The sequence below is a fragment of the Tinamus guttatus genome, unplaced genomic scaffold (genome assembly GCF_059628265.1).
Source record: "Tinamus guttatus ecotype Peru unplaced genomic scaffold, ASM5962826v1 Tinamus_guttatus_pri_ptg000246l, whole genome shotgun sequence".
In the NCBI taxonomy this organism is placed as follows: Eukaryota; Metazoa; Chordata; class Aves; order Tinamiformes; family Tinamidae; genus Tinamus; species Tinamus guttatus.
In genome coordinates this window covers 7,034,143-7,060,711 of record NW_028288780.1, presented here as the reverse complement: position 1 = coordinate 7,060,711, position 26,569 = coordinate 7,034,143, and the positions used below count along the sequence as shown (strand labels likewise).

General features: G+C 36.4%; 1 protein-coding gene across 17 annotated transcripts in view; it reads right to left on the bottom strand.

Moving 5' to 3' along the window:
* The window catches only part of KCNMA1 (potassium calcium-activated channel subfamily M alpha 1), a 432,171-nt gene that overhangs the window by 12,293 nt on the left and 393,309 nt on the right, over nucleotides 1-26,569 (bottom strand). For 11 of the 17 annotated variants that reach the window (XM_088526411.1, XM_088526402.1, XM_088526412.1 and 8 more), the window contains 2 exons: nucleotides 7,523-7,636; nucleotides 4,224-4,354 (listed from right to left, as the gene is read on the bottom strand). In XM_088526411.1, the coding sequence (XP_088382537.1) occupies nucleotides 4,224-4,354; nucleotides 7,523-7,636 (245 nt within the window). Of the gene's footprint in view, nucleotides 1-4,223; nucleotides 4,355-6,710; nucleotides 6,795-7,522; nucleotides 7,637-26,569 lie in introns of all 17 variants that reach the window. The other 6 variants (XM_088526419.1, XM_088526403.1, XM_088526404.1 and 3 more) reach the window with 1 other exon arrangement.

Sequence of the window (26,569 nt, the reverse complement as noted above, 5' to 3'; positions counted from 1 at the left end):
GGGTATTCAGAAGCTTTGTAAGTATCGGGGACATATAAGAAGAAAATGAGCTAACTAGGGTGTGCAGGAGTCATGCTACTAGATTTGTGATTTCTGTTGAAATTAGAACAAATGTCTGTAAGCCAGCCATGTAATAACGACTACTGAATTCTCAAATGGTGCTTATTGTGCCAGGATTTCAAAAATACTTTTCAATGAAAGTCACTGCTCTATCCACATAAAGTAATCGTATTTAATAAATTGGTAAACTGAGGTACAGGTTGAAATGTTTTATCCTGAGATCAAAAAGCAAAACTGGTTCCCTGTCCATGTTACTTTGATACTCTTCCTTTGAATAACTAAACTTCAGTTTTATTGTTCACTTGAGATGACAGATAAAACAGAAGAAAATGAATTCTACATTAATTCTACATTTCATTGTTATATTGAAATTTTATAATGTTGAGTTTATTTACATGGGCATATACACACTATTCACCTGTTGACTAAATAAAAATGAGAGGAAAATCTTGTTACTGTTATAGGTGACCTAAAGCAAATATTTGTATCTCATCAACTCCAATTTTTTAAAATTAGACTGAATAAAGTACTCATATTGCAAAAACAAAGTATATTGTACAGCGTAATCTGACATTAGCAAATGTTCAGGAAGAATCAGTGAAATCTGAAACAACAGCTCTAAAAATCAGCTCTTACATGTGTGGATGAACTCTGTCCATGTGCAACAATTCAAGTTCAATATTCAAACCTCTCTTCATATATAGAAAAATCAAGGTGACCCATTGCATGCATGTAATCAGGAGTGCTTCCATGATGTTCAATGGGAGCTACACAGGTGAGAGAGGCAAGAGAACCAGGCAGGATTTTGTTTTTTTTTTTTTTCCTCCTTTCAATTGCATCTTCCTCGATGCCACTGAGGTGAGGATCAGGCTCTCTCTGGCAACGTTGCCCACCGTGCTTTACTTTTCCAACACGAATGTTCTCAGAATCAAAGAATCTGCATCATGCTTAGCTTTTTTTGTTGTCCCTTGTCAACGTACACGATATGCAACTCAGATCTCAAATAATTAGCAGAATGTCTTTTCCTCCTGTAGTTAAGCAGCAGTTTTACTTGACACAAGTTTCATGGATCTCAAACTGAGTTCTAGATCTAGAGGTTGGATACACTGGAACTGGAGAAACTGGCAAAGCCCTTTCAAGTTTATCATGTTCTATATGGCTATTTAAACAGACATCTTTAGGAAAACACACCATTTTATGTAACAGTAATCTTTTCTCACACCTTCCCCAACTTTTATGCAGGATTTTGATTACCATCCTCTCTTCTCCTCTAAGTAGTGATATTCAATATTATTTTAAAATACCATTTTCAGTTTCGTGTGTATTTTTTTTATTATTTCTATATAAATCAAGATAAAGGAGCATGAAACAAAAGTAACAGATAGCTTTACCAGTAAATTTTTAAAGTCTGGTTTATAGTCTTATTACAGTGAGGTCAAATACAATGAGAAATGCTTAGTTACTCTCTGACTCATTCATGTGGGGGTCTGTGAAATGTCCTGCTTTTTATAGACTGGTAACTTTCAGTGATTGGTGTAACATGTGCAAGATTAAAGATGTTGTACTAATCGTTTTTTCATTCTTTAGGAGTAATATCATTGTATTCCAAATCTCTCCTTCTATTCCATGAGGTAAGTAACAGCCACAATAGCCAGATTTCAAGATTCAAACACATCTGAATTTCAGACTGTGTAAGAGCACAATTCTCCTCCTATCCAGCTGTAGCTCACTAGAGCATTATCCAGCATGAAATTACAGTGTTGCCATATTGCTCGTTTTACTACACTTCTCATAATAAATTGAGAAATAAAAGCATTGGTAAAATAATGTATCAAGGCAGACATTTGTCACAAGCTCATTAGTATATACAAAAATAAAATAAAAAAAAAAGAAAAGAAAAGAAAGAAAAAGAAGAAAACTCCAAAGTAAGAAATAACAGGTTCAGTTCTGACTTCTATCATGTGCCAAGAGAAGCACCTCTGGGAGCTACACCCTGCTCTGGAGCTGATGTCAAGGAGGGCAGAATCAGGTCTATTGTTAGTGGAAGAGAGCGCTGTCACCAAAGACAGGCCTCCCACCGTTAGACAAATGTTAAAGCAAGGCTAAGATACTTATTAGCAAAGGAGGCAACATTTATCTTCAAACAATGGTTTAATTTGGGTTTCGCACCATGACTGATGTGAATGTCACCATTTAATCAGATGGATGAGTGCAGCCAAATGACGGTTTTGTTCATTTGCCATCAGTGAATGAAAGGTTCCAACTATCAGAATGGGCTGCTCTGACATCACAACCCATCAGAAAATGCCCAACCACATGCATGGAAGGATGGTGAACTTGGCATCTTTTGCTAAATAAGGTTACTTCTTCCTGCACTGATATTTAACTCCCCTCAGGAAAAAAAAAAAAAAAAAAAAAGAAAGAAAGAAAGAAAGAAAGAAAAGAAAAAAAAAGGAAAAAAAAAAGGAAAAAAAAAAAACATTCCTCCATTGTTTCGCTTGCCATGAAAATCAGACCAGAGTCCTCTTATTACCTCTTTCCAGTATGGAATTGGGGAGTACTGAAAAGCTGAACTAGCTGATATCCATTTCATTTGGAATAATAATACACTAAAATTAATTTGAGAGTGATCTTCTACTTGCTCTGTGGGAGGGTAGATGGCCTGGATATGCCAGTACTTATAAGAAAGCAATCTATAGAATGTCTTTGGAAAGGTGCTGCAGCAGTTAAAGTAACAAGACACTTTTCAGTAATGGCAGGAATTCTTTTTGTTAGCTGGAAGATCATAACTGGAGAAATACTTGTTTGCTACTGCTATAGCCCACACTAGATGTTTGCATAACAACTTTATAACCAATAAGCAGAATGAGAATATGAAACAGGTACAATCTAAAAACCAAAAAAAGGAAATGCCTCATAGATACTAAACCTGGGTAATTGACAAGGATCTCCTGACACAGATATCTGAGCTAGCAGTGCCACCTAGCCTGTGCTACGGATTTGTAACGCAGCTTGTTGAAAGTGTAGATGTTTCAGGGATGCCTTCCCGTTTGCTCAATCATTTTTAAAGTATAATTACCATAGCGCTTATGTTTTGCGGTTAATGCTGTCAAGCCTTTTAAACTAATTGGTCTTTTACAGAAAATTTAACTGAAAATTAGCACATCTTTTAATAACATTGCTTTAACTTTAATGGTACTTTGCCTTTCATTTATAATTACTCTAAAATTGTCATTTTTCATGTTTGCTTTTTTTTAAATAGATTTCTTTTGAGAAGGCCCCTCCTCTGCCCAATGCTACAATATTTTTTACACCTCTTTCCAACAAATATTTTAACCTGATTTTCTTTTCCAGCAGGAGGTATTCTGTTCAGCGAATACTGTTTGCTTCAGATGAACACATATCCAAACAGGGGCAACAACTGAGCTAATCTCAGTAACTGCCTTTGATACAAATTCCACAGCAGAAAAGAAACAACAGTGCAACAGATTCTCAAAATATTGTCCAAACCTAGTCAATATGAAGTAAGAAGAATAAAAACAGGGATGACTGAGACACTTGCTTTAAAACTCTACTACAGCTCCAAACCAAAACTCTAATGCAGACATAACCAAAGGCCACCATCTGGAGTTTCTGGTGAGCACGTATGTTTTGATTCAAAAGACAGTTCACGTGGTAAAGAGATGATGACCTCTCTTCACACAAGTAGAGTTCACTTGATGTGCACAAGAGCTTTTTACAGCTCTATCAGTGTTCCCCAGTGCTCATGCTCAAAGCATGAATCTAACATCGTTCATGCCTACAGCAAACTCAAAGTTGATGCTGTCTCATATGAATGCTTAAGCACAGAGACTCACCCTGAATTTGGATTTGAACTTCAGGAGGAGGATGCAACATTTTCTGGAAACTATAATCTTTCATGCTGAATGTGAGACTCATTAATTCAAAAATGGGACCAACACACTCACAGTGGTCCTAAATAGCTCTGTTATTTTTAAAGTCTCTACATCGAACTGAAATAATCATGGTTTATGAAATCAAACTGTCTTGTAATCTAAGAGAAAAGTGTCTTCTCTGGACTACCTATGGAAAAGGGATTGCGCTTCCATATTCTTTCCCAAGAAGTCTCATGGGAGAGAAGGCAAATGGTTTTGTTTTCTTACCGCGCTCATGAGGGAATCCAGCACGCTGACAGCAAATGCAGTTCCACATGCAAAGGGTTGCGTGAGATACAGTTCTGTGTCTGGGTCATCATCATCATCTTGGTCCAAGAACTGCACATTTGAATCGTTTACTGAAAACAATAATAATAATAAATCATAAGGTGCTTCTGAGTCACCAATGTGTGACCTTACATATTACACAATCAGAAAGAAAAAGAAACGGCATATGTCTGGAAACACAGACTTGTGTCTTTGACGTCACTGAAAATGAAATCAAGATGGATGTGAAAATGCGTATTTAAAAATCTGTTCATCCTTATCTTGCTTGTAAGAGGTGACTCTCTTGCTCTTGGGAGGTGACTATCCCTTTGCTGTAAAAGCAGCTCTGTGGTACCAGCAGCTTGACCTCAAAATGAGACACATGGAGCTTTTCTATAACTGAGGCAATCTCGGTATTGGTCAGAAACAGTTGCTAATGCTATGTGGATGCCCCATGAAATGCTATCACAGTACATGGCATCAGAATCCTATTGTAAATTCAAGCTTCTTCATAAAACACTGATTTAACTCAAAGGCATCTGCTAGATGCGTTGCTGTGACTCTTGCTGGAGTTGTGTTCCTACATTTACAGTTCAAAAGGGGATAAACTGTCCCTTCAACGTGCATAAGTCTGAAGAAGACGGCAATACTCCAGCTATATTCTTGCAGCAGTACCCTTTGTTCAGGTATTTTTCTCTACATTCTCACTACTTAGCCAAAAATTCTACATCAGCCAGTGTGATTAAGAGTCTATATCAGGCCGAAAAGCCCAAATTGAGCAGTATTTTGCATTTAAATTTTCTCTAGCATTTACCTGTCACAGTTAAGCTCTCTGCCTCTACGCCTCTACTACGAATAGCTCCTTCCTTGAGATCAGTTTATCAAGTGAATGATATTTCATGAAATATTTCATTACCATATTAGTACTCCTCAGGCATGAAAGCACAGACTGCTTAGTTATGCCATCAAAATACCCATTTAACTTACTAAATGACAAATTAATTTCAATTCCCATGCAAGGAAGGAAAATTAAAAAAACTTTGAAAATGCATACATTGACTATGTGACTATTCCCGGTGGTACTGCATCTACCGAGCTGGCCCCAGAAGCTAGAAACCAACTTGAGAGCTCATGTTAACTAGATCAGGTTTGATTCTGGCTTTAGTTTACAAGTTCTTCCAGCTATTCCAATCTTTTCTCCTACACAGTTTCCTTTTTTATCTTCTATTTTTTCAACTTCTATCTACATACTACTACACTTGCCATGCTTAGCTAACAAAACATGAATAAATACGAATCAAACATCACAACAGGCCTTATGAACTGAGAAGCATTTTAGAGCCCCATTGAACAGTACATGACCGTAATCACAGAGAAAGTCAGGAGCAGAGCCAAAGTAGGAGTCCTGCCTCCCCACTCTGCTGTAATTCATCCTAGCAAACACCAATATCTACAATACTCCTTTCTTTGTACTATAGCTATCAATTTATTCATCGGATTCTTGAGCGAAATAGTATTTGAAAGCCTGACGTACCATTTCAAATGTACTTTTTGAAAAGCCTGTGCCTTAGTTTAATTTGCTAGCTGAGAGCAGGCACTACTGACAGCAGCATTCTTCTTCCACTTATATCTGGCAGACTAATACCTGTCTCTGACACCAGGTTGCGAGCTGTGGGTGGTGTCAGTTCTCAAGGTGCTACAAATCTAATGCTGATTCTGTAAGTGCAGTTTTAGCTTCAAGATCTTTATCTTCCCGATGCAAGTTAGCCTGCTATGAGTCCTACAAAAGGTCTCCGGGCTAGGTGGGGTAGGCTTAAAGGCTGAGCTGCATCATAGGAAATGTTGATCCAACACTGCTGGCAAACGCTCCCGAGATCTCTGTTTATGGAGAGGGAGCAAATGCAGAAGCTTGGCCACCCTCTTACAGCTTCAAAACCTGAGCTTCTGAGAAAAGCACCCCAAAATAAACAAAAATGTAGCTTCAGAGAAAGTGTGATACTGGGGATTCTTTTCTGATATCTTTTACTTCTTCTTTGACGCCCTGTGAGAACTGTTAAGGCATGTCCATCACACTGACAACAGGCTGGATAACAAAAAAAAAAGTAAATAAATAAAAAAGAGATTGAGAGAGAAAGGAGAGAGAGAAAGGGGGGGGACCCAGGCCAAAGAAAATGAATTGGTGAGAAGGTGCTATGAAAACAGCCGGCAGGTCAGACGAGTGTGATCAAAGGTTTACTGATGCTGCGTGAAAAAAAAAATCATTAAGAAAGGCCAGAACAAGACCATCAATTTCAACCAGAACCACAAATAAAACACATTCAAAGCAGTGCCATGAGGGTAGCCCCTCTGATACAGCCAGATAAATAAAGAAAAAGCTGATGACAGTAAGAACAACAACAACAACAACAGAAAATAGGCCAGTGATGTGAAGGAAAAAGGCACTCTTACCCAGTTCAGTTATCATTAGAATGTGGGTCCCACTGTTTTTTTCCTGACTGATTGAAACCAAAGGCAGAAGTTTGCCAGGCTTAGCTAATAAGTAAAGTATTTAGGGGGGAAAGAAAGTACAGAAAGAGAATAAAGTAAGGGAAAAAGACAGGTAAGGCTCTGAAAAATAGAACTGGAAAAAAAAAAAAAAAAGAAAGGAAAAAAAGGACAAAGGACCACAAATCAAGTTTGTATTTGCTGTGAAAAAAACAGAAAAGCTTCTGCACTTCACATCACACCACTTGACAACATAAATACCCACAGCTAGAGTGGAAATCAGAGCCTGGTTACCTACCATCATTGTATTCTCATGGGTAACAAGCCTCATACTATTATACAGGGCTTGGTTACACATGATTAAACAGTTCTGAACCATGAAGAAATAAACAAATGGCCTCTTGCTATTGATTAAATGCACAGGAAATGCCTGCTCATACTTACTCCATTTTTTTTTCTTTCTGTTTAACCTTCTTCCACAGAAACCTGCTTATTTGTTACAGTATGTAAAAAAGCATATTGTCTGACCTAGTGTTTATTTAAGAAAATGGAGAAAACCCGAAGAAAAGAGATAAGTATATTTTAGTTATTCTTATGAAATGAAACAATCTGTTACTAATTTTCCATTGGTGAGAATAATTTCTAACAGTTAACTATAGAGAAATCATAGCAGTAGGAGTTACGGTATAGGTAACTTTCCCGAGACTGCACAACAAAGGAAGGAGGAAAAAAGATATGGGAATGTACATGAAAGGACATATGTTAGCTTTTCTTACCTAGCTCTGTTATAATAGGGATGTTGGCTCCTGTTGTAATGGAGGGTTGACGTAACAGACCATGGACTGGACTGTTGTCTGGAGATGACCTATCCATCCCTGGGGGTGTAAAGCCTAAAAGAAAAAGAATTGAAGAGAAAGTTTACAGTGAATAAAATATATGTGTGTATGTGTATACATTATATATATATATATAAAAATATAATTTTTATTTTTTAGGCTGATATGAGTTACAATGACAGAAAGAAAATCAACCAACAGCAAGGAATTACTCATATCCTTTTTTCAGAGAAACAAACAAAAAAATCTTTCTTTTAAAATTGAAATTCTTTTATAAGCATCATCCTTCAAAATTATGTATGATACGTAATAATAAATTAATAAATTATTTCCAAAAATCCATAAAAGTTGGTGGGTTTTTTTTCATACATAATTGACATATTTTCATGAAGTTTACAGTTATGGAAATACTAGGATGGAAGGACCCACTCTAACAGAAAAGAAAAGGATGAAAGGAAAAAGATACAGATTCTCAAATAGTAAGGAAAAGGAATGCTCGAAAAGAAACTAGAAATGGATTTATACCATGGGGGATGTATAGGAAGCAAAGGTGGGAGAGGAAGCTTTTTGGCAGGAGCTCAAAGCAAAAAGATCTGGAGAGCAGCAAGGTTCACCTCTAACAAAGCTTGTGTGTTCAGCCTGATTCTCTACACAGCTTGAAATGGAGCTCTTGGCACTGAGCACTTTTTAATCTTTTACTTTTTTGGAAATAAAAATGCACAGGCAAGACCTGTTGGAGTTCGATTCTAAGTACTGAAAAATAGGTAGTTATACAAAAGCTCATGCAACAGTTGGTCTGGAAAATCATAGTTGACTTTAATGTGCCTCATCTCCCTTTTCCATTAAAGTTGGAGAAAGCATGGAAACATTTCTTTAGTATCACCATTGTAGATGTGATGGTGAAGCCTGAGTCTGACTTGGGAGTTTCACTATTAAACTATCCTTAAACAAGGCAAACTACAAAATATAGAATGGATACCTAATAGTACTAGGATTACTGAGAAATTCTCCTGTTCCTGCAGTGAAAATCGACCATGTAGAAGAACCCAGTATGAATTGCCTTTTGATCATCACAGGAAAGCTAGGTACAACATGAGAAATTGAAGGAGAGGAGAAACAAAAAGGGAGGGAAAAAGTTTGTGAAGGAATTCCTTGGGAGAAAAGCAGTGGATGTGTTGTCTTCAGTAGACTTGCAGGACCAATCCTTTGCCACGAGCAAATCTGAGACAGCAAAGCAATTCCATTTTATATTACCAGGGCATATGAAATATTTCGGATGTAGTTTCTCAGAGATGATTAGAAATGCTGGCATTGTTAATAATTGGCCATTTAATACTAATCACTGTATGGAAACTTACTGAGTAAGACCAGCCTGGTATCAGTGCGTTACCAACTGATTTCTACTTGCAGACATTTGCACGCAGTGTCTGGCACAGTAAGTGATAGCCATTGTGGCTCTTTGATTGCTTACTTATGACTGGGATTCCTTTGACTCAAAAAGTGAGTCTAATTGAGTTCCTTCAGCTGCCATATCACAAGTTAGATGTAACCCTGACACAGCTGGCAAATCAAAGTGCAACTCTGGGCCATATTTCAAACAAAGGGACCGCTATCTGTGAAGAGCTAGAAATCGATGTGAGACTTCCTGCTGCAGCAGACTCCAGTATTTCAGTTTTGTATCTGGTGATGCTACAGCAACAGCAAGACAAGGTTTTTGTCACACTACATTATAAAAGCTCAAGTAGTTAGGAACTACTTGAGCAGCTTAAGTGGCAGGCCTAGTTGGGTCCTCCAGAGAATTACAATACAAAATGGCAACAGCAAGACTTTCCACACTCACTTGAGAGAAAACAAATGCTAATCTCGTTCCCATGGACCTCAGTGGGAGCATCTCTGCAAGCTCTGCTTCTTTCTTTTTCCTGAAGACTTTTCCCATCTCAGGATGTACCTCCTAAAAACACTTTTTTTTCAGTGAATTAGCCTATTCAGATGATAGAACACATAGGTATTTCCCTACCAGGTGAAAGCAAATTGGAGAAAGTTGGTGTAACTGCTTCTAAATGCCTAAATCCTTCTTGTCCTCCCTGTGCTGCACTGCACACACACACACAAATACTCTCTCTCGAACGCTATTTGCAGCCACCTCTCTCTAACCCTTCAAATATTTGTCTTCCTAGGATGGTGTTAGAAGATTGAAGTAAATGTGGCATTTCTGTTAGGCACAGACTGTCAGGAGCTCTGTAATTGCACACTGCACACACAGTGCATTCAGTCTGAAATGCAGGAAGCATGTTAAAGGGATTTTGTTTTCTCCTTGAATGAAAAATGGACTCATGCCTTAATATTTTTCATCCTTTGGTCTTGGAACATGTGAGAAATATCTGTGATTTTAATTTAATTTTCCTTTATCTACATGTCTTAACAAATCCACTTTTTAAAACTATCAAAAACTGACATTATATTCAGGAAAGCGAAAATTGGAGTAGTTAGTTAGTAATTTTGTGTGCCTATTTGGTGTCACAGGACACCAGCCAACCTAAAGGCACTTTCCTCCTCCTGAATCTTAACGTACATTTTATTGGCTCTTTATTTTTTTCCTTCAGAAGAAAAAAGCGCAGGAGAACTAACCTGCTTTATCAGAACTTTCATTTAAAGGCAAGAAAAACTACAAGTGACAGCTGTGCGGATTCAGTGAATGTGACATTTTTGGATTTCTTCAACTTGACAAGTAAACACCTTAAATCGGTAATGCTATATGCATAATACATGGCCTGTATTTTGACATCCATCATCAAATGCTGACTTGAGAAAATACAGGTTTGTACATCAAGGAATAGCACCCATAAAGCAGGGAGAAATTCAGGTCACAGGGTATTAGGAAAACTCTATTTCATTACAGAAGCTGAAACAAGCTAAGGCATCAGATTTAAGATCCATTTTCAGCTGTGAAAAGATTCAATTGCTCTGCACAGAGCATTCATTTAGAAATGACATGCTTTCCTCACAAGCCTCTCTTCATTTTCCTTTTCATATTCCATTTTCCCCTTCAGTCCCCAAACCTTGTTCCATTAACACTCATAAAAATGGTAAAACAGGCCTGATAGTTATTGTGATCTTCTTACAACCACAGTCTGCTTTGCTCAACAAACAGCGGAAAGAGCCAGGGCTACAATTGCTTAACAGCTTCAACCCCTGGAGTAAAATTCACACGGCCTGTGCGAGCAGGAGCAGCACGCCTGTGCAGGGGGCTATAGTGACAGCCGTGTGCTTTGGAATAAGGAAATACTCAATTCCAGCAGTTAGGAGGTAAGGTACAGCACAATCATATAGGATCGGTTTTAGTTTGCCTTGCTCATGTACTGTTTGGAGCAACCGGCCTGATGGCCAAGCTGATTGCACTGATCGTAAACCACTGGTTTTGCTCCTTCTTTACAGCACTGTTGGAGTAATGTTCCAAGAAACACAGGAGGGCCTGCTCTGTGTAGCAGTAAATATGTCCTTTTGCTTTGCTGATGTGCCTGTAAAGGTTTACTGGGGTTTTAATGTAAAAACAAATTTGGCTCTTGGATGTGTACTGCTTGTGTTGCATTGACTTCACGAGGACCTCAAGGGGCATATCCAAGAGCACATTTTTATGCTATATTTATGTATAAAAAAAAAGGAAAAAAAAAAAAAGCTTGCCATTCTGAAGGATCATAAAACATTTCAAACATGCTTTTTTACCACACAGATAAAGTCTATCATATGATTCAGCACTGAAGTGCGGCCAGCTGTAGGACAGGATGAAACACCCATTTCGTAGTGCACCATATGCACTTGTTTCTCTTTCTCTCAGCTTGCCTCACCTTCTCTCTTCTCCTCTCTTCCATTCCCTTCTTCTCATCTCTTCTCTCCTTTCCTCCTTTCCCTCTCTTTCCCTATCTTTTTGTATGCGTTATTTAGCTGGAACTCTATATAGGCAGGATGCAGTTTCCCAGACTAAAACATCCTGAAAAAATGATGTTCTTGTCATTAAAGTGCCAAGTAAATTGATTATGCCTTTTAAAAATAATGCTATTCTAGGGAAAGGTGTCATGGGATTCACTGGATAAAGTATATATTAAAGTCCTCAAAAATGTAATTTAAAAATCATACAGACTGTGTATCAACGCTGGCTCATCTGAGAAGCATGAAACAATGATCATATTTTGAGCATATATGAATACCATACTAGTGGTGAACTGCCAAACACAGCCCTGACAAGTAACCATGCAGGAATATGAGACAAATTTTCATTAAGCAGAGCCAGACTGAAAGAAGTAATTCTCTTACAATAGGACCTCACAGCTATATCCCTTTGCTACTGTTTGCTGACAACATCCATTAATATTCCATTGAATTTGATGGAATGATAGACTCTATTTGTTATTCTTCAAAGTATAGCCAATTGGGTATACCTGGAAAGTCCAGCAGCAGTCATGCAGCTAAAGAGCTGCTGACATTCATAGGAATCTGTTACAGCCATTCAATTTAGAAACAATCCTAGTTTCTATGTCCCATTTGGTCTGAGACAGAGTTGTAGTTTGGCCTCAGCATCTGGAAACCCTAAATTCTGGTTTCACTTCCGACTTCTCCTGTAATTTATGTCTACAATACTAATCTCTTGGTGATTATTTCTAAAAAACTTTTGAGCAAAGAGGAATGTGGGAGGAAGACCGTGCGCTCCAGCTCCTTCCAAGAATAGAGCACCTCAGAGAAGCTCTCTCCTGTACCTGGGCCCCAAAATAGGACGAGCTTAAGCTCTAGCGATTGGAGAGTAAAGAATGATAAACACCTCAATTGTAACAAACGCTGAAGCACTGAATGCTGAGAAACAGCATTAAAAAAGACTTTCATTTTCCTCCCTCCTCAAGGCAGTGCATCCTTAATATGTGATAGTTTCCATACTGTTGAATTAGAGAATCCACATAGTGAAAAATTCAAACCACAGTTCTGATGATAACATGGTGCTGTGTGAGCAATGCTAGTCCCTGTTCCTCAAAGGATGAGAACTGTTCCTGGGTGTGCTAGTGATCCCACATGCTGGAAAGGTAAAGGATTTATAGGTTTACTGCTTGTCACACTGCCCTAGTCAGGCAGGATTCAGCCATAAAACCACAGATCAAGACCAGGACTGAAATTTAATCATCTCTAAATCTAGGAATGAATGATAACAGATCATTTCTACTTTCAATTGTGAACAGCTAGACACTGCATTGTATTTTAATCTTAGCAGAGGATCATGTGTAATCTGAGTTTTTTTTCATAGTCACTTAAATGACTCTTTTTCTAGTCTGATCCTCAGTTTGAGTTTCATTATCACACACACACACAATCAAGATGAAAATCTGAGATGACCTGATTTTTGCACAAAAAGTGTGTAATGACCCAACTCCTAGTTCATACAGTAATTACCTAAACCATAGCTGAGCCCAGGATCACCACAAGCTTACACAACCCCAAACCAACAAAACAAATTCTTTATCAGTGCTTTGCAGAGCATAGACTTGACATCTTTCCTTGCCTTTTTCTTTAAGTGAGAAAACATTTAGTTGCTAGCTATAACCCTTCTCCCATGTCTGGGCCTCCCACTCCAAAGTCTCATAGTCCTGAAAAAGCATTTAGTCCAGCAGTTATCTCTAGCTTTTCTTCTAGTGGATATTTAGTTCTTGGTGCCAAGTGACGATTCATTTTATTGGATCACACCTCTATGAATAGCATTTGTTCCTAACGCTTCTCTCTGGCTACTAAAGAAAAGTAGATTAGCATTAGCTTCTTTTCACACACTTTTCTTTTTTTTTTTTTTTTTTTGTCAGAAAGAACCACTATGTACAAGCATTTGGAGAGGAAATACTAACGTGCACTCATTCACTCAGCAACTATCCATAATGTTAATTATTAGGGAATACACTTAAATTGATAATAATATGAGAATTTTTAATTCTTGTCTTTTTATCTACTTGAATTTTAATCTTAATGTTGAAAAGATTATTCCTGAGTTATTCCTACTGACAAAGTTAACATAAAATGAAGCTGAGTCTTTCTCATTTCAATCATTGATCAACTTTGAATATTTAGACCTCACACAAAAACAAATAAATATGCTGAATAAAACTTACCAAATTAAGCTATATTATCTAGTACACAGAGAAAGGTATTCAATAAGTACTGATAAAATGGAAATCTCAATGCCAGTAATGTTGTATGGGTATGCTAGTTGAGACTCTATGTCATTATATCTTACACTGCATCAAATAAAGTAAAATTTTCCTTATTCAAAAAAGGAAGAGCTAAACCAGATGTCATAGCAAGCAATTAATAAAAATATTTTGATATTAGTTTGATAAATAAAAGTAACAATGTTGCTCAACACATGATTGGCAACCTCTGAAACATAAATCACACAAATTTCCCAATGCTGCTTATGGGAAAATTATGTAGATTAGAATTTGATTAGGTTTATATCATGAGACTTAATTTGGACTTTTAATCTATTAAGCTCCAATAAATGAGGCATCTGAATAGCTCCCCCGAGCAGCAACAGTAATAACCACAGCAGTCGTTTTTTGCAATATGTATTCCAACAATTTCTTTAGCAGATGAAGTTAAGAAAATTCCACATCTTTAAGTACAATTACTTTGCAACTTCTACAAAAATTTCAGGTGTATGCAGTGAGGAAATGGAGCCATATAAAATACTTAAACAGACATTTTGTGATCATCAACATCTGTCACACTGTTCTAGCAATATTGTTTTTCCATCAACTTGAACTTACTTGCAGTTGACTTCATGGTCTGTGTGGGCTAAATAGTGCCAGCAGACTTTTAAATTACTCAAGCTGGAACTGAGCTGGAAACCTATAGTAAAATGTCATTAAGTTCTCTATAGTCTGGGTCAAAACTAAACTCCTACATTCAAGGCTGTCTCCAGGATCAAAGATTTGAATGTGGAGGTTAGGGCCTCATTTTATCAAAGAAATCTGTACTCGACTCCCAGAGCTCCCATGGAGACAGGCTGGATTCAGATCAAGACCACCTCTAATTTAAATGGCAGGTATGCTCCATAGGCCTACTGCACATTTCCTGCAGGCTAATCTATCTGCAAGTATTCAGAATCTCTTCTCCAGTCATACTCCATATAGGAAAAAGCCACTCTTGGCAAAACCTGCCAACTAGAGAGCTGACTCTGCTCATGTGCCAATTCTGTCAGAGTTCACCAGATCCTGTCACAACCTTTTAATGGACAAAATGTCATGAAACCATAAGTTAAGTGAGTGTATCCAGGTGTGTTTAGTTCAAATTTGCAGTTCAAAAGCTACAAGTTTTGATTAAATGCTCAAAGCAACATGAATGTTATGTCTTTGTGTGAATTTATTTTTAAAAAGAAGCATAATGGAATATTTCCTTTTAGTATGCCTTTAAGCACACCACTGCAAAGATTCTTCATGAACCAAAAATTTTTAACCAGAACTTCAAGTTGAATGCTCTGAATAGAAAAGAATAATAAACTCATGCTCTGTGGACTCAAATACTACATTATGTAACACACAAAGTGCTAGAGTAATGCCTCTTCTGAAGATTCCTTAGTAGATCATTAAAAAGAATGATTACCAGGTCTTTCTGAACTATGCATGCCTGTGTAACATGAATTCAACCAACTTTTCTGTAGAAACCGTGATATGAGAGAATTCTCAAAAGAGTATTAGCTTGCTTCTTTAAACAGAACACTCCTAATCAGAAAAGGAGCTTACTAATTTCCTGCTGCTGTTTACTCCTAACCTTACAAATACATTATGGTGTCCAACTTGAAATGGGGATAAGGAAATACCACCTTAGGCATGGGATGTATTTTGAAACACTTGGAAACTACATCACTCCAACAGCACAATTACATGCTCTTAAGAACTGTTTTTGCAAGAGCCCTTTCTAAAAAAAAAAAAAAAAAACACCACTACCACCACCAACAAAAACCCCAAAACACTCTGTTATGGACAATAAAGCAGGTAAGAGAGCCTTACACTGTTACATAAAAGTATTATATAAAGTAAGTAGAAAACTACTATACTTCACAAAGTATTTCCATTAAAATCCATGACATGAAAGTTCCCAGGCATAACTAATAGACCAACCCAGTCTAATATGCCCACATTATATGTAACATGCATTATGCCATATTTTATCCCAGGTTAAATATAGGTCTACCGAATACTAAATGGGTTAATGTGCTGGAATTACTCCTGATTCTGACTGGAAATGTGAAAACCATGAAAGTTTCCTTCCCGCCCCCGCCTTTTTTTTTCCCCTCTGAGTAGAAAAAAAAAAAAAAACACACAGACAAATAGAAACTGCTCAGTTATGGAAGCCATCTGATGGCTCTCTGATTGCAGGTTCTCAAAGTGTTACAGATGTACAGATGTACCAGCAGCAGTGTATTAGCTGCTAGAACCTGACAGACACCACCACATGAAAAACAGCACTCCTCCTGCATGGTGTCAACGTGTAAAGTGTGGGAAGCTCTTCCTCAGTCAAGAAAGGCTCCAAAACCGAGGAACCAGAAGGGAACTTCTGCTCCTATTTGTCATTCTGAGGGGAGAAATAATAGATAATTTGTTCAAATATAACGAGATAAAAAGAAAAGTATGCAGAAAAGCCACTGAGGTATTGTTTTGTTCTTGAGAAAAAAAATGGATTTTCTGTTTTGGCTCATTCTTCTCCTTCTTCATCAAACATTAATCTCAGAAAGTAGCTCATTATCATGATAGAATGGCTCAAATAATTTTATCAGATTTTGCTTTAACATCCGTATAGGTTTTACTTGTCTCATGTAGTTCAAATGTCTTTTTATACTTAGAAAATTACCAGCAGAAATATCTCTACAACAGCTCCATGTTTATTTTATTTATATCGATCCAATAATAATTTGACTAGAGATCCAGCTGGAAAAGAGAATAATAAAAATAAAAGGTAATGCTGTATTCTTTAAGAAGTGGAAATTAAGTGGTAGCAATGAAATATATGCCATAGTAGTAACCAGAAATCCTGTTTTGAGCAAGCAATTTTTGAGTTTTCATCATTACACTGACTATTCATTACTGACACATCTAAATGCTTCTGTTGGGTTTAAAAATAGCATAATCTCTATAAACGGTTAAACAACTCATATCAACTTACCTACCCATTATGTTTTACTGGAGAGGTAAGTGGATTGATGAAAATTGTTTGCTTGCTTGTTTGAATTTCAGTAGTATCAATGTCAGTTGAATTATTTGTCCTTTCAAGTAGGGGTTTCTAATACTTCTGAAAGTCTTTAGTCTATATTCTTGTAATCTGATAGGACTCTAAGAATAAATATTCAAACTGAAATGCAGAATTTTGCTGAAAGCATGAGGTACCAAGGAAGTTTGGATCTGTGATTGGCAGGCCCAATCTGAAACGTAAAGCTGCAGATAAATATGCAGTTCTAGTGCAAGGTACATGATATGAAAATGTAAAATATCACAGTTTACATTGAAAAATATGTTGTTATATAGACAAAAATCTAAGTTAGATGAACAATGTGGATCATAAAAACAACAAACCAAACTCAACAAACAATAAATATAAAAGGAAACTTTACGTACCATATTTCTGCCTCAGAAAATGTTGTAAATAAGGCTTTTGATCTGTGGTTAATAACTTTGTGAATCTCATACTTCAAGGAATACTTTTCAATCCTCTATTGCAAAATCCCTTCCCGGTCTTGGGAATAATACTTTTTTATGGATTCTAAAGAAGATTTTGTATCACGGGGTAGATGATAAAACTGAAGAGGGTATAACCGTGTCTCTGAGATTCATATGTTTTCATAGGCACCCAGCAGAAATAGCAAGGTTGCTAAATTGAAGTCATAGGGAAAAATCTTTTTGCTATTTGTCTTCTAAGAAAGAGATCACCAAAACATTATTTAAGAGGCCTGTCAAACAATGAGTTCAAGCCAGGATGGATTAGATAAGACACTTCCAATAAGGAACTTCTTATACTTAATGAACTTAATTCTGAACAGTTCAAAGGTACTGTGGTAGGTAGCTATTTTTTTTTTCATACAGTACTTAGAAGAGGAACAACTCCAGACTACAGAAGATTTTCAACAATTATTGATTCTAAAATATATAGCTTAATATTCTAAACAAAATGATGCAAATATTTCTAAAGTTAAATCTGTTCATAGCAAAACCGTTTTTGAGTAATTTCATATACATTATGATAGAAATATTCATTCTTAATAAGATCTCACATAATTCCAAGAATGTAGGCAAGAATTCCAATCACAGAACAAGCGGGCTGCCATAAACTGAGAGGAAATAGTAAACATTTTGAAGACATCCACTCGCATTGGTGATGTCATCCTGCCAATGTATTTAAACAAAAACTCTGTATATCAACACTTACAGGAAATTTACATGCTGTTAAACTGGAGAAACACTTTGACTCCTACTATTAACCAATAATCATGTTCTTGCATTAGTATTAGACTGTGAGATTTAAAGTTGAATACAAAATTACAAACAACAGCTAACTCTCAAATCAGTATGAAATATCCAATCAAAACTATATTTCCACAGGCTTTCAATTACAGGTCTATGGATAACTTGCAAAAGCTTAGGCATTCCCTACGACATTACAGAAATTTTATATAAATGCAATCTTCTGTAGGTAAGCTCCAAATAACCATAACACTGTTGGATCTCTTAAATAAAAAGAAATCACAAATAACTGCTCAGAAATAAAGCTTTCTCTTCTTCCCTCTTCAACAAAAAAATCCCACCATCTTATCTGCAAAACCTAGGGAATTAGTTTTTCAGCTTTTTTTTTTGTCAGATGTTAACAAAAATTACTACAAAACAGAAGTATTAAGAACACAGTAGGTATTGATTTGCAAATGAAGGCAGTCATCAGTTCAGTCTGCACATCCAATTCTGCAGATGTTGAAAGGTTCTTAGAAACTAGCAATGATTTTTAGAGACTTCCTATCATGGAAAGGTTGGCTTCCCTAAAGTCCAACGATGTTAAACTTCAAAATCAATGAGTCCATCCTGATAAAAGTGTACAAACCATTTCTAAACTTTTACCCTAAAGTTGTAAAAATTCAGCTGTAGTACTAGAGCTCACTACAGTAGATTTAGAAGTTCCTCTTCTAGAACAGATATCACAGAGCAGGATTTAATCGGAAAGAACAAAGAACTAAAAATCCAGATTTCTTTTGTAGCATAATGAGACTGTTGGATTGTGCCAAATTCTGTGGTTTTTTTTGTTTTACATCTCTTTGGCCTTTCACACTAACAGCGAACAGTGACACAGATCTCTGAATTCATGCATGTCCTTTAAAAAACCCTTTATGCATATAAATAACAATTTATTAAACAAACAATATGTATTGAAGCAAAGAAAGATACCAAAATTATGCTCATGAGGCTGCCTGCTACGGTATATAACTTTTGAACTATCTCATAATCATGTAATATATTATCTATATGTTCCATTTTCTGGACGTTATCTTCATAACCAGGATGCTATCACAACTATCATGGGCATTGGAACTATTTTTAATTTTAATTTAAAGAGCAATTAAAGAAAGGCAATGGATACACAAGATAATAAAGTAAGTGATTAGCAGCATGCAAATGACAAAGGCTTAATGATAATACCCTGTTCTATTCTCCAAAGGACCTGTCAGAAAAACCCTTCCTACATGTGGTTGTTCAACTAATGTGCCTCAGCCTACAATTACAACATTGCTGACACCATTAACCACTGAAACAACACCACTTCATGAAATCCTTGTTGTCTCATTAAAATGCAAAGGGTCAGGTAATTTACCAGGATTGTGTGTCTACTTTGGTTGGTGGTAATTAGCAAGCATTACCCAGCATGGACTCCTGCTGGGAACTAGAAAAACTCTGAAATATTAAAGAGAAAATTTTTGTATTTGACAAGAATTTGAAAGGTTAGGAACTGACCTCAACACACCTTTGGATTCATGGGATCAGGAAATACAGCTCTTATCACATATTCACTGCCCAAAGGTTTTATTGGTGGTTATTTTAAAGACATAGATTTTCAGAAATTTATTCTTGCATGATTGGATGTAGATATATCTCCTGCTGCAATTAAGCACTTCTTGCAAATACAGAGACTACGTAGCAAAACATTTCACTTCTTTCACTTTCTTAAACAACAAACAGTTTACTCAAAAGGACCTTTTTTTCTTAGTTAAAACACAGATATTAGAGTTATACATTCTAATGTCCATGCTTCCTTTCTTCCTGCTAATTGAAGCCCCATATCATCGTTTTGAGCAACCCTGACGACATTCACTATTAGCTCACATCTTGTCAGGGAGCAGAATGGTCTCTTACTCTTTAAATGGAAGTTTTGGAACATAAAACACATTCCAATAAAAGTGAGCAGAAAATTATGAATTCATTAAACTACTTTGGTATCTTGTGCTATATATAATATTTATATTCCAACTACTGTAAAATATGCTTTAATATCTTTAGGCAACTATAAGGACTTAAATATTTATAAAATGGCTAAAGATAAAGTATAGCTCTCTTACTCCTACATACAGATGATGTAAAGCATGCAATCAAAGACAATAACACTTTCAAGCCATTTGTCATGTTAAAGGAGCCTTTCAACTTCAGCTCCCTTGTGTGCAATCTACATAAGAGTTGTTGCCTACATAGGCAACTCTAGAGGAGTTTGCTCCTTAAAAACTACCAGGAGTGCTATACTTCACATAAAACAGGGTTTTCCGAAAATGGAGACAAAACTATAAATTTGCAGGCAAAACAGCTCCAAGTGGGGCTTCAAAATACTGCTGTATTTATCTCTGGGACATCTGGGAACAGGAAGCATTTTGATTTAATATTTCATAACATAGAGGCAATTGCTTCCTTGCCTGGTGTATAATTAATGCTCATAAAAAGAGAGGTTTTTTTTTTATTCCTCAGCATCAGAAATGCACAAAAAGTACACCTTCATAATAGGGGGTTTGCTTTCAAGATGTTGAACAACAAATAATAACAAAATAGAGTCACTGTGAATTTATAAGAGTCTTGGGACAGTTAAATATATTTATAGTTTAAGTGTGAAATCACATGCTTGATGTACTGTATTATCTACCTCCTTTGTTCAGTTTTATCTTTCTCTGGATGCAGTGAAAGGTTTCTTGAAAGCAAAGGAGGACGTAGTAATTGTGAAAGTTTGAGGGCATTTGAGCTAGGACTTTGCAGCATTTCGCAAATTCAGGGAAATTCTATCCCTGAAACATGTCTCCAGCCATTCCATAAGCAACAGAATTGAAAATCTTTTTTATAAGTTTTTCTCTCTCTCCATAAGAAAACTTTTGGAGATGCAGGAAACTGATATTTCAGTTGTGGCAGCTAGTGTTCCACTCTGGAGTCAAGCTGCAAGGAAAATGAAGGAAACAGAGGATGGTGCTGGGTGTAAATTTTTCTCCCAAGGGTTTCTGGTGAAGTCTGGAAGGTTAACAAAATCCTGTTTGACAAAAGGGAATGACTCCTATCAAAACAAGGGTTTATAATACATGAAACTAAATTAAGTGAAATGGTTCTTTTCCCCACAGCCTCTCTAGGTTACGTCCAAACCTTGCAAAGACGTGCACATAATCTAACTTTACACAAGGTGGATAGTTTTATTGAAGTCAGAGAGTTTTTTTAACTTGTATAGCTTTATGCACATAACTTACGCATTTAAACAAGCAAGGGATCGAATCAGAAACTTGACAGGGCAAAGGCTTTCTTTTATTCTTGTGTATATCAGGACTATGACAACAGACTCCTAATCCCATTTAAAGCTCTAATATGCTATCATAAAATAAGTAACATCTTTCACCTACCCATCTGGTTCAACAGGAGAAGGAATTATGTGCATGTTGCAAGTAGGTAATCCTGTCTCACAGTGACCAAATATTGAAAAATTGGATAATCTATGAGCAAATGGTGATGTGTCATATGTGCTGGAAATCTAAGAAGCTTTTTTTCTTTTTTTTTTTCAATTTTTAACTGCATGGATTACTTAGGCTGATTAGTCTTTGCTTTGATAGAAAAAAACATACTACATACAACTCCAACAAACATTACCAAGTATGTTTGGTTAAAGAAGAACCAATTATCTAACCGAGTAGAAAACCCCATTAGGGAGATCATTTTTATCTGTCTAAAGAAATATATACCAGCGGATGCTCACAAAAAAAACAAGGAGCACTCAGGCAACATATAGTGTTGCAACCCAAACTATGCAAACTCTTTCACTGCTTGCCATAACAACTTAATTATTTATGTTTAATACTATATCTATTTTTAATATTCCAAAAATACTTATATGCTTTCCCAAGAAGGATAAGTAATTCCTTAAACTCTGGAGTGATTTATCTCGCTTAAATGGAACTTGATTTTATCTATTGGAAAGTAAGACTCTCTAAATTTTCATGTAATAAATGAAACATAAAAAGCAATGCTGAAGTTGCCACAGAATATTGACTTCTGTAACAGAATAAAAAATAACTGCATTTACAATGCTGAACTACTTCACATCAGAACTCTAACTTAGAACTATAAAATCAGAGAAGAGTCAACATTCACCAAATAACTCCTCCTTCAGGAATACTCATAACAGAAACATCGTATATTTTTTTGAATGTTTAACAAACATATTTAACAACACTACAATACAGTTATCCAGCAAAGTGACACAAAACCTCTGTTAAGGAAGTAATTCCAGGCAGTTCTTATCCCTTCTCCTTGTTAAACAATATTTTCTCTCACTTCCAATCCTGATAATAGTACAGTTATTCTCTCCTTTTTGCTAATATTTCAGAGAGAAAACAAGGAGGAATAATTGATTGGTAGGACTGCAGATGAAAATGTTAGCTGCAAATACAATTTAATATAAATCCAAAATTAGTGTTAATAGGAATTTTCTTTCAGCCAATTGGAAGATGAGGTCTTCCAAAAGGTATACTAGTTTACAGATTAATGTATCAAGAGATTATGAAATAAATGTAATGAAACTCAGCGTCTGTGAAATACTAACATCCATTTTTGTCCTTTCAATCAAAGTTTAAGCCTGCACACACAAAAAAGTGGTAATGAAGCCACAAGTGATTTCTAAGGGAATGAAATTAAATCAAACAAAACTTCTACAAAGTTATTTTAAACTTGTATAATGTGTTATACTAGAAAGTCAGTGCGTAAAATTTTGAGTATATTTACTTGATCTTATAGGATTTTCCCTGGAAGAATCCTGCTGTGATGTATGAGACACGTATTACCCAGGAGTTCCCCTCTATTTTTTTTCTCTGTATTCTGTCTTGTTGGGGGATCTATTACGAGAACCATAAATGAAGGCCTTAAAAAGATTTCTCATGTGTTGAAATAGTGTTCCTAGGGAAAATTCTCATAAGTTGAAGTCATTCAGAGAGCAGCTGCAATCGTTGCTATGCTGAAATATATCTACTCTGGTCTACTGTGATCTATCTTGTAATGCCTATAGAAAAAAATGTTGCTATACAGCCTCCCCTTTCTGTACTTCAGACCTGCTTGGAGCCATAAGACCACTTTTCTTTATTGTTTAGTAAGTGTTTTTAATGAAATGTACTGCTCTTATTATATAGGACTCAAAATAAGATCTAAATCACTAACCAATAAAATAAAATTATTGAGTCAGATATCTAAAGTTACTACCCAGAGGCTACTCTGGTACGGTATTTATAAATCTCTGAACAGTTAAGTATAATTGTCTTTCTGCTTTTTGGGAAGAAAGCCAAATAGCAGTTTTAGTTACAACTAAAGAAAAATATTTTCTATTCATCTAGTGAGTAAAACAACAAGTATAGTTCCCACAATGTAAGACTGAAAGAAAATACAGGGAACATGAAAAGCTATATGGGAGTAGTCAATAAATGCTGCTTGAAGGAGAAGGGACAGAGGGTCAGCAGAATGAGGAAGAAAAAAAAAAAAGAGAATTACTGACTCTCTAAACACACTGCCAAGGCAGAGCCATTCCCAAACTCAACCTTCCTGAGGGCTTTGCAGAAATGCTATGACTTGGAAGCAAAAATACTTAACATAGGTTTAATATTCCTTCTCCTTCTCTCCAAAATACGTACTGATATAGTAATCTCGTTTTCTATTTGAGGGGGAGAATAAGGAGGGATCAAAGGACAATGAAAACAGTTCTCCAGTCCTTGAAAGTCACTTTTCTCCATTGCACAGGTATGTCTTTATAATCCTTTCAAGGACGACTACCAAACAGCAAGCATCTTTGGGACAAACCGTAAGATAAAAATAGAACTTCCCTTGCCACAAATAAGGCATCTCACTGAGTTTATGCTGTTTTGTGAGGAGGTGGACAAAACTCCTGTTTAACAGCATGAATCTCGGAAGTTGAGACATCTTAAGGAAATTGATAGAGTCTCCACAGGTTTAATGAGATATACCTTGACCTTGCTGCTTTTGGAATCTAGGTATGTTCACTTCAGGTTGCTGCTTAGATTTTGACCTGAAGAGCTCCTTATCATCATCTAGGTAATGCATGGACAGCCATAGCATCTCCCAAAGTCAATAAATTGTTCTGATGATTTTAAAAAGCTTTTTCTCAGATAGTAGAGTCAGCACCACTAATACCTAGTGAGCCTAAAGAGTTGACCACTCAGCTTTGAAATCAGGGAGCCCTGAGAATGGCAGCCTTTGTATGTGAGAGCTTTCAACAGCAGAGGTCTGATTTGAAAGGTTTTCTTGTTGTTTTTGAGTAGAGTTTTACATGTCAGGTCTTACGGAAAGGAACTAGCAATAAGTCTTTCCACAGCAGTCTGTCAGCTTTTCCTTCTAGTACTTTTTGTTTGCATTCACAGTTTTGTGTGGTCATGAGTTTGGTCTTGTGTTGCCGGACAGCTGATGATGAACACAGATTTGATTAACTATGTTGATAAATTTGGACAGTTTTGTCTAGTCTGTTCTGGGCACTTCTAGGTCCTTCGTAGCTTTGATGCACAATATATTTTGTTTTGCCCAGCTTGGAACTATAAAGATGAGTCAGTTAGTCTGAGTACTCCAGCTGCTTAGGCTACGCTTGCATGAAAAGGAATTAGGTTTTAGGGCAGCCTAGCAAATCTTGCTTCCTGCATGAGAACTGCTGTGTGTTTATCAGGTTCAGCTTGTGCTAGCAGTGGAAAAGTACTTTGCTGATATAAACCGGATTAATTCAGCAGACTTATTTTTTTATTTTTTTTATTTTTTTAAAAAAGCAGGTAACTTGGCTCCATTCCAGAAACAAAAATGTAGTCCATTGGACTCTGAGGCCTTATTGTAGGCAAGGGCTTTGCCTACAGGGACGTCTTGTTGCCAGATTCCCTCCCTCCTGTTTCTTTCACAAGCCTTTCTTTCAAATCTTATTGAGGTTCAGTAGTCAATGCAACGCTACCACGCTGGTTGGAAAAGGTAGAATTGGATGGATGCTGAAGGGGTTGGATGCTAGAGGATGCTGAACGGCTAAGGCTGGCAGTGACTTTTGCCAGGGAAAGGTTGAACAGATAGAGTGCAGCTTTGGAGAAAAGGGAATGAAAACCCCAGATTTGGAGTGTTTTTTTTTTTTTTTTTTCCTCCTTCCAACAGAGAATAAGAGAGATGGAAACAAACTTCAGCACTAGAACACTAATTATGATTTATCTGATGCTTAAATAAAAGTGTATCCTGCCTTTAATGGCATGCTTCTTATGTTGGTATCATCTTTTGTCTGATACTGGAGTAAAATAGTCCCAAGTGAGTAAAAATTTGAGTTATTATTGTGCATTCAATTACCTAACAATTAAATAACTGGTGTTTTTTTTTTTCTTTTTCAGAGGCATAAATATAAACTATATATCAAGTTTTCATATGAGATTCCACCCTTTACTAAAGAATTACACTAAATTATTACTTGACAATACTGGAAAAGCTGCTTAAATAGCAAGGGTAAAATTACACTGCTAATTCCCAGGCCAAAAATCTACCAGTTTAGGCCATATGTTTCTCAGGCTGTTCACACATTTTGTTTTGTTTCTTCTCTTTTCAACATCCTGTCAAAGGTTAACTGACATTCTTCCATATACCCAAATTTTCTAATGTCAGTATTAACTATGATCAGAGTCATATAAAAAGGCAGGACAGAGTACTCTTTCAAGGATGTGTGGGGGTGAAGAACATCTGAATTCAAAATTCAAATCTAGAAAAATTCAGAATGGCCTAGTCAAGTCTTGTATCAGCTAATGGGAATTGAAATGCCTGCCCAAGATAAGTGAGTGTGTTAAATAATACAAATGTTTAAGCAAAAATAAAGTGACAACATACTTTGAAAATAAAGGTACTTAATTGCCACTAAGAAGCTTCAAGGAGGTTCCAGGATTCTGCTCGCTGACCAGCAGAAACTGAATCACCAGGTCTCTCTAATTGCCACTGTAGTTGTGCATTACAGTACCTTAAGACTGCATCTTATAGACAAAAATGTCACATTGGATACAATTTCTAGTAAAGTTTGTGCCATCTATCGATGTAATTGCTTCTGACAGCGTAATTGTTGTATTGAAAATCTTTCCAGAAAGTCTGCTGCATGGAAAGTAATGCAACCAATTCATAAGTTGTGGACATCATAAGCAAAGAATTTATTGGGAAGATGACTACTTTCTTAAGTAAACAGCTTCAGGATAACCTCTCCTAGTCTGCAGTGCAAAATAAAAGAGGTTCCTTGTCATTTCCCTTACATTATGCCCTGCTTCCACAGAAAAGTTGCATAAAGAGTTATCTTGTTTTTTACATGCAAATTGGTATTTACCTGAAGAAATATCCAAGAACTCTTTTGTGTGAACTAACCTATTGCCCCACTGCTGCTCTGCATAGCTGATATCAAATGTTGCTGAAGGGGTTTAGA